Genomic DNA, 8,888 nt, shown 5'->3' with positions numbered 1-8,888 from the left:
ATTGCTATTATAAGGTTTAATACTGAAATTATTATGCTCTAATATGTCTGATTTTGAGTCTGAGTCGGTAAAGAAAAATGCTCAAATGTAACTATGTGCTCCTTCAGCAACCATGATGTCATGGTGACTTGGGAGGTCCACAGGCAATTTGTGAATTTCCAACCATTACATTAACCCACTTGCAACTTCTCTCGGTTATTCTTTCCTTGCATCTCTATTAGATACTTAATAGACATTTTAACGTGGGATAATGTCTAAAACACAGGGAGAACATCAAGGGCTACAATGGAATTTATTGTGAATATTTGCCATTTTGACTTCTTTTGAAGTTGAAAATTATTCAGAGAAAGATGAATTTCTCTATCTCGTAGTTGTTTAAACACTGGGACATAAATAGAAAATAATCTCTAAAACACTAAAGCATGGCACCAATATTTACTGGTCCATTTCAAATTGACATTGAAAAAAAACGTATTACTTTTCAGTACTTGGCAAAACTAACCCATAGAACTTGCTAGAATCCCTACAAACATATGATAAAATATTCGATGCCAATTAACAATTTTGCCAACTCATTTTTCCTAATAGGAAGAAATTCTTTTAAGTAATTACCGTCCAGGTCACAGGCCAAACACGTTTCATTGCAAACTAGATTCTTTCCTGCAATTTTGTAGAGCTGTGAACCTCCTTGAGTGAGTTCCATGCCAATCAGAAAAACACCTGCACAGGTAGTGTAAGGTAACCAGTTTTCCATGACATCTATTGTGCTGTAGCATAAAGTGAGTTATCTTGCACAAAAAGAATTGGAACAAGAATTAAACTACTAGTGTCAACAGTTCTAAGTACACTCACTCCCTTTTCATTATTGTGACTCTTGAACTGGGGAATATATATAGAAGCTCTGCATCCATTTCTGCCGCCTTGGGACTTTCTTCAGAAAGCTAGACTCTGTCAATGACAGCCAATGTTAGATGCAGACCTTGCCCAATTTGTCTATTTCTCCTATTTGCCCCCCTTTCCCAGTACCACCGCACCCCTGCTTTATTTTATCAGAACCAGAGAGACCAAATAGCATAGCAATATTCAGCGAAAGGCAAGGATGTTCAACTAGAGATGGAGGAAAATTCTAAGTTGATAAAAGGACTGAGAAATGAAGCCCTGTTCACACACAGGCAAAAACAGTCATCTTTTCTTTTACTAAATACTAACGATGAAATGATGGGTAATGGAAGCTTGCAGGGAATGCCAAAAAATGGTGTTAATAGCTTTCCCAAATTGATCAAGGTAAAAAGAAAAAGTAGAACTACAAACTTAGGAAATTTTAACTATGACAACAACCACCAATTATTTGCAATCTAAAAGAAACAATTTCAAATTCGCACTTAGTTTTTTCTTTTAGGTCTAAAAGGTCCTACTGGATAACATTGATCTTGAACAGAGATGCAAATAGAACCTAGAATAGCATACAGAACTCAACACAACACTCTGTAAGTCAATTTTATGTGACAACTGACATAAGCTTACTAATGAAGAAGAATGTGCAAACAGTCAGCATTTTATACAACAAAGGAAAAAACAAAGATGCAAAGTCCAGCTACCTAAAGATAAGTTGCAACAGAATGTGTTGCTAGTTGGTCATCTTTCTTTGACACAAATTATAAGTATGAAGGATTCAATTACACAATTCCTCCATTGCAAATTCAGTAATTAAGTTCTACAATAGCCAATCCCCTAGCATAATGCCGAGCATAATCCTGCAATCAAAAAGCATTTGGAATTTGCACTGGCTCAAAATCCAGTTCCAAGCAAACCTTTCGGGAACCAGATTGTGACATGATTTCTGAGCACCATCAGATATGAATACTCTTATTCAGAGCTCACTGAAAATGTCAACAACTTCTAGCCAGTTAGCCTTTTCAGTCTTCAAAACTGTGGCCTGGAGAAACTGACTTAGAAACTCCTCGATACTTTCTACTGTGTCGACTATGGTATTTTCTGTGAGAACTATTGCCTCTGTCAACATCCTCCACTGGTGAACCTTCTGATGAACCAGAGGCAGACATTGGCCCGTATTTATATTTTCTCTTCTTTTTATCCACTTTGTCACTGTCATGCTCCTTCTTACTACGTTCTTTATATCGTTTTGATGCCTCATCTACCTCGTAATCTTTTTCATTTCCCTTTCTCCTCTGACTCTTTTCTTTCATCTCCTTGACATCACTATACAGTGGCTTCCTATCTTTCTTATGTGACCTCTTTTCTTCCACTTCATATTCATCCTCATATGCTCTTTTTTCCTTTCTATGTGATTTCTTTTCTGTAAAATTCTCTCCATCATCTTCTACCGTACTTTTTTTTGTATGCCTTCTCTTCTCTTTAATATTCTCTTCCTCAACAATAGTTGTCTCCATCTGCATCAATACATCATCAGTTTTCTCAGAAACTTTCATTTTGTCACTATAACTATCTTTATTGATAGTTTTGGATACTTTGATCCTTTCTTCCCTGGCATTGTCCTGGTCAGTTCCTTTGCCTGTTCTTATTAGATTCTTCCTATAATTTTCTGGTTTATCAGAGTCTTTATCATACTTTTCTTCCTTAATTTCCTCTATATCCTGAAGAACGTCATGTTTCTCCACCTTGTTAACCTCTTTTACCTGTTTCCTTGAACTTTCATGAGGATTTTTTGACACATCCTCATTGTCCATAATGTTTTCTCTCAACTCTTTTGACATAGACCTTGAGCGTCTAGCATGATAAGTAGACTTTTGTTCTTCCTTGTGCATATTAGGAGAATTCCTCCTTTCCCTGTGATGCCTCGGGGAGCTAGAGCATGCTCGGGGTGACTTTCTTGTCCTACTTCTGCTCCGACTCCTACTCCTTTTCCTTCGCATATTAACAACAGGCTCATCCCGTGATCTTAACCAATCACGCCTGCTATATAGTTTTTGGTAATTATTCCTCTCATCTCTGTAATAATAACTTCGACCCCTGCCATGATTTCTGTGGCCACGGTAAGCTCTCACTGGTGATCTGGAGTGGCGGTCTCGCTGATATCGAATTGGAGGTGATCGAGAGCGCCGACCATGCCGATATCTAACTGGGGACCTTGACCTAGAGCGTGATTTTGCACGTGACCTAGGAGATCTGGACAAGTCAATTGGAATTAGAGATTTTCACATAAGCCTCCAACATAATAATTTTATTCGTGTGAGAAGAAAGGAGCTCCAACATAGAAACTTTATTCACATAAAAGACACAGCTCCAATATAAATAATGTCATCTACATAAGAAGGAAGTAGATTCAATATAATTAAAAGAAAAAAGACTAAGTGAATGCATACATTGATTTTCGACTTGCAGCCTTTTCATCAATATCATCTCCATCTACTTTAAGGGTTTTACTTATTTCTGCAGCCCTAGCTGATGCCATTTCAGTTGCAGACTTCATTGATGCAGCCCTGCTGGCTGCCTGCTGTGTAGCCATTGACTGTTGCATAAGCAATGCCTGTTTAAACTGTAATTGCTGCATGGCAACTGCTTGCTGCATCATCATTGGCAATGGTGGATGCTGAGAAGAATCGTTTTTATCTTGCTCATTTTGATAAGATGAGCTCCCATTGTGACTCTTCGAACCTTGTCAAAATAACAGTAATATCAGTTAACAATAATTACAGCAGTATGGAAGTACATTGTAAAGGGATGTTGCAATGAATGAAACAATTCAAAATGTTAACATAAACATAGGGAGAGATTCAATGACCAGCTCATAGATATCAAAGAGTACAAAAATGAAGCAATCTAGAAGATAACATGAAGAACGTTTACAAACATTGGCATTGCTCAATGTTTGTACCCAGAGTAAAGAAAATATCAAAAATAAAAAATGAAATGGAAAAATTATTAAAACACATCCTATCAATCAAGACCTTATACACTTGTACCTTGATGCAATTTAACTGAAAATTGCCACAACATTTAGTGAGCTAAAACTTTTCCTCTAATTACATTTGCAGATAAATTTAATAACAAACATTTTTCATTACACACAACTTACAAGACTAACTGACAAATGACAACAGTAACAATTTTCAAAAACTGCCTCATCTCAAATTAGGTCCAGTTAAAGAGGACAGTAGATCAATCAAAGACAACTCCACGTTAGTTTTGCCAAGTCTAATTGAATTGCAAAAATATGATGGTTATCTGGCTAACATACAGAAATACATTTGAAGGACAATACACAACTCTCACTCTACAGCAGAGTGATGGATAAAATGTAACAAGTAAAAAAAATGCTATCCACCCGTTGAAATAATTCAAATTCTGAGATGAGCTAATCCGGCATAGGGCAACCTAGACAATTAAGTATGGATCAATACAAACATAATTGTCATGTTATTGCATCTTGATTAATTGATTGGTTTTCCAAAAGATCCAGAGTATTAATTTTTTAGAACGCAAAGAATAACCAACAATATGAACAACACAATTTCTCCTATTCAAAATTCTTTCATATTTTTTGGTCTTAAAATCAAGATGCAGATGCCCTGGCAAATAAAGGAACCTTGTTAACACTTAAAGAAATATTTATCAATGGACAGGGCACTTTTTGCTCCATACCATAACCTTCACTCGTAAGATTTTTAATTTCGAACAAACTGGATAGTAATTGGTTTGTGCCACATGCCAACATCCCTTGAAAAAATCAACTTGTTCGCTGGAAGCAGAAATAGAGCATGCTCGGGATCATTTGATCCTCTCTTATAAAATTTGAATCATATGGAGCATAAGGTTTTGAAATTTTTGGGAGTATAATGGAATGTGTTCACTTTCCAAAATTTTAGTTTAGTGGTGTGGTCAGTTATATTTGGCAGGAAGAAATCTCTTGTTAGGTAGAAGTTACTATCTGTGTCCTATATCAGTTAGCCAACAATTTGCATAATCGTATTTGATGTACTTGCTGATGTACTTGCTGTGACCAACCGCAGATTTTATAATTAAAAAACATTAACAAAAATGAAAAGGATAAGAACCTAGCACAATTATGCTAGCACTTCACCTGTTACTTTCCATCACTGTAATAACTTCAGAATTTACAAACGTAGATGTTTGTAAACAATTCTGAATGGGATAATCGTGCAAACGTTTCTCCATTGGTATAGACAGACCATTTATGATCTCCTGTAAAAATGACTTCAATTACACTTACTGTGTGGTTACGTTAATGTAATGAATAAACCATGTAACCAGCTGCACAGTCTAGAACCTAGAGATCACTAATTCTCAAAGAAAACAGCAGAACCATTTAAGAACAGAGGGGCACTGATAAATGAAAAATACACAACAATTAAGATAAGAGTACAGGTAAATCATGCATACAAACAAAATGTATAAATTGCAGCAACAATAAAAGAGTCAACTTCAAATTCTTATATATGCATGGACGTCGAAGTACAATAATAAAGAAATCAAAAATTAACAAGGTTGAAGCACACCTGCTGATTCTCCTGCAGATTGTGCTTGAGCAGCATGAGCTTGAAGTGCTTGTGCAGCAACAATAGCCTGTGCAGCTGCCATAGCAGCTGCAGAAGGTGCCATGGGCATATGACTAAGGCCTCCCATGGTGCTTCCAGGGGCTAATGCAGCCATCAATTGACTATATGGAGGGTGATTAAACTTGCAATCATTCAACGCACACTGTCCATTAAGGTAATCTTGACAAACTTCCCCAAGTGATGCTCCAAGACCAGGCAAAACAACTCCGGCTGATGCACCTGGCCGAATACCAGGAATCATCCCAAGCATCCCTGAAAACAATCCTGGCATCGTCCCAGAATAGTTCTGCGCTCCCTGATTCACCCCATTTGGATAAGGTACGCTACCGTTAATAGGAAGGCTGCCAGCACTGAAGAAAACAGGGAAAGGACTGCCTAGGATTGGTTTGCCATTGCACTCCACGCGGACCATATAATTGCCTCTTTTAGCGACAGCATAACTCACCGTATATGTCCCATCTCCATTGTCTTTCACCATTGCCTCCTGTTCAACACCTCCTACTCCAAGGCCTGGTGCAATAATAGCTTTGATTTGATCTCCACCATGGGGTATTCGCCTTCCCTCAAAATCTTTAGTAACAACAACAAATGACTCTGCAGCACCTGCAGCTCCACCACCTACCCCAGACCCAGCAGCCGTGCATTTCGATGGATCTACTGGTCCTATAGGTTTGTTGGCCAGCCTATCTGTCTCATCAGCTTCACTGTCAGATGAAGCAGTTTCCTTTCTAGGAGATCTGTCAACATACTTGAATGTGGCATCGAAGGCCGCCCGAGCAGCTGCAGCTTTTTGTTCTTCATCCTTCAACTTGGCTTCCTCGGCTTGTTTCATCCACAAGGGACGAGTAGGAACTAAAGCTCGCTCCATCCTATCCTTTATCAAAATTCTGAATCTGTTCAGAGAGACCTAGGTCCAGCAGTCACAATCTGTCGTACCCAGGTCCAGGTTACACGAACGAGACCTGCTGAAGGTAGAGTGAATTTTTGCCGGAAAACAAATACTTCAGTTTGTTACATAAACACCGATACCCATAAAAACAACATTCCGTCTTCGCTCTTAACAATTTTTTGGTGTGTGTATTCCTCTTTCCTAGATTTCCAGATCCCCTCCTGCAAACTATATTCTGCTCAGAGAACGTCGCCTAATCTGGTCAGCAAACCCTGAAAACAAAAACCTATATAAATAACAGAAGAATTTCAGTCATCATAAATCGCAAAAATGCCAGATCCCAGTAGCTTTCGTTACCAAAACGGCTAAAAGCCACCATGATATTGCTGAAAACCAAATAGAAGGTATCCTAAAATCTCAAAACCGATATCATCAACAAAATCCGACACAAGTAACGGGGATCAAACCCTAAAAACCTAGACCCCTCGACATACCATTGTAAACCCACATGTAAGATAACCTAAAGGCTGGAAGATAAGTTTGGGAAAAACCATTTACATCAAGAGACCAGACCTACATAAATACCAGGGGTTATCTGGGTTGAAAAAAAAATCCGTTCGTGTGAAATAAAGAAGAAACAACGCAATTTTCTCCATTAGAACCAGAAGCAGACATGACCTGGAATGAAGAAGAAACAAAAGGAAGCGATACATACATACCTTTAGCCTTGAGATGTTGATAAACAATGGGCGAAACCCTCGTCAAAATAGATGAAATCCGAAACTACAGAACCCCCATTTCGAACTAGGTGAAATCCGAAACTACAGAACCCCCATTTCAAACCAGATGAAATCCGAAACTACAGAAACCCCCTTTCGAACCCTAGGAAGTTCAAAGCTCTAATCAGCGGGATCGAAAATCAAATCAGGTCTCCAGATCAATCTCCACACCCTGACCCTCCGTACTGATTCCTGGCTATTATCTCCTACGGCTTTTAAGGCTTAATTATTAAAGAGGGCAAAGTCAAGGAATCGAGAAGATGCTCATTGGTTAACACAAGGCCATGTATAGGCCTGTGAAGCGCGGTCAGTGTTTGCGTGTGAGGTGCGATACTTTCCCAATCGAATGGAGCGTGTGATGTTTAACGAACCCCACCGGTCCGCCATGTTATGGTTTTTATGGTGCACAATTAGCGTTGTGGAGTACGTAAAAAGTTATCCTCACAGGCAGGTCGGCCTAGTGTATGCACGCACTTTTTAAGCATAGTGTTCGATGAGAAAGTAAGTCTCCATGCCTTTATACTCTACGTTGAGAGTTTTTTTTAAGGTGGTTAAGCTTTGTGGACGTTATTAAAATCATTCATTTAGGGTAATATTGGTGGTTCGAATTTTTGGATAGTGATTTGTGAGTTGTTCATGGTGTTAATTTTAGGATAGTGATTTGTGTTTTTTTGTGAGATGAAGTGGTTACTATAATAGGATATTATCCTCTCTATGTCGTTTCAAATCTTAGGGGTACATTTTTGGCCCATTGTAATAAGGCTCAAGGAGTTTACTCCAACATGTTATTGATTCATCGTGGTAAAAAAAAGGTTTCAAATCTTAGGGGTACATTTTTGGCCCATTGTAATAAGGCTCAAGGAGTTTACTCCAACATGTTATTGATTCACCATGGTAAAAAAAAAATACTTGACAATTGTTCTTGATGTTAAATGTAGGTGAATTGGTTTTGTTATCTATTTGTTTAAGGAATGAGCAATATCATAATACTCCTCGAGAAGTGAACGCAAAGTGAAAGTGCATCATCATAATGGGAAAAGGGTCCAAAGCAAAAATTTGAATGAGTGTCTTTTATATAATAATAGTAGGAAAGTAATATTACAGACATAAATATTGAGAAGCTTTTAAGTAGACTTTGGCATCATTTAATAAGTATAGTTTGAGTGGGCCTAATGGTTAGGAGATGTGCTTCTTCATAAGAGATCATATGTTCAAATCCATAAGGGGGTAGAGCATGTACACCTTTATATACTTTAGCAATAAAATTGTTATGTGGAGGTGGGTCCCATGTTTCACAAACAAGGTGATTCTCATACGCCAATCTGGTGTTGGCGTTTGGCATTGTCGTGCCAAAGTTGAGTGGAAGGCTCACTTGGGCAGGGTCAAGGTATTGGTTTGGTTGCCTTTGAGTCGAGGATATTGGTTTCATTTAAGCCATAAGATTGTAGATATATTGTTGGTTGGTTCTTACCCAATTGGAGTTTTCTAGGGTAAATCATGTGCATCAATACTATGTAATTGTTTTTTAATTATTTTCTTCTTGCATCAATTCAATTATTAATTAGTTGGAGCCAAATGAAGAGCTGAAAAGGAGAAGCTATTACTTGGTGAAGAAAGAATTGTAATGTTCGGTCAAGCCTCAAAAGGGTCAAGAGTAGTGTA

General features: G+C 38.1%; 1 protein-coding gene across 4 annotated transcripts; it reads right to left on the bottom strand.

Moving 5' to 3' along the window:
• Positions 1-394: 394 nt before the first annotated feature.
• Positions 395-7,600, bottom strand: LOC149263969 (RNA recognition motif (RRM)-containing protein). 4 transcript variants are annotated; one of them, XR_016259411.1, is made up of 6 exons: positions 7,167-7,600; positions 5,499-6,733; positions 3,345-3,636; positions 1,599-3,147; positions 853-948; positions 395-720 (listed from the first exon to the last, which is right to left on the bottom strand). XR_016259411.1 is itself a non-coding variant. In XM_089427161.1 (4 exons), the coding sequence occupies exons 2-4, from the start codon at positions 6,424-6,426 to the stop codon at positions 1,917-1,919; spliced, it is 2,451 nt and encodes an 816-aa protein (XP_089283287.1). In that variant the 5' UTR covers positions 6,427-6,733; positions 7,167-7,600; the 3' UTR covers positions 1,489-1,916. The 4 variants fall into 4 exon arrangements, 2 of the variants coding, with proteins under 2 accessions (XP_089283287.1, XP_089283300.1); XR_016259410.1 differs by having other exon boundaries at positions 395-948; XM_089427161.1 differs by lacking the exons at positions 395-720; positions 853-948 and having other exon boundaries at positions 1,489-3,147.
• Between the last annotated feature and the right edge of the window lie 1,288 nt (positions 7,601-8,888).

Source organism: Pinus tabuliformis, chromosome 6, assembly GCF_031772625.1.
Source record: "Pinus tabuliformis cultivar Carrire ecotype Pingquan chromosome 6, CPIR1, whole genome shotgun sequence".
Classification (NCBI taxonomy): Eukaryota; Viridiplantae; Streptophyta; class Pinopsida; order Pinales; family Pinaceae; genus Pinus; species Pinus tabuliformis.
The sequence above is the reverse complement of the archived record's forward strand: the minus strand, read 5'-3'. Positions and strand labels throughout refer to the sequence as shown.

Coding starts and splice junctions, on each gene's coding strand:
- LOC149263969 (XM_089427161.1), bottom strand. CDS start 6,426: ATGGAGCGAGCTTTAGTTCCTACTCGTCCCTTGTGGATGAAACAAGCC. Junction 3,637..5,498: donor ATCTGCAGGAGAATCAGCAG/GTGTGCTTCAAC, acceptor TATTTTGACAAG/GTTCGAAGAGTCACAATGGG. Junction 3,148..3,344: donor GCTGCAAGTCGAAAATCAAT/GTATGCATTCAC, acceptor TGACTTGTCCAG/ATCTCCTAGGTCACGTGCAA.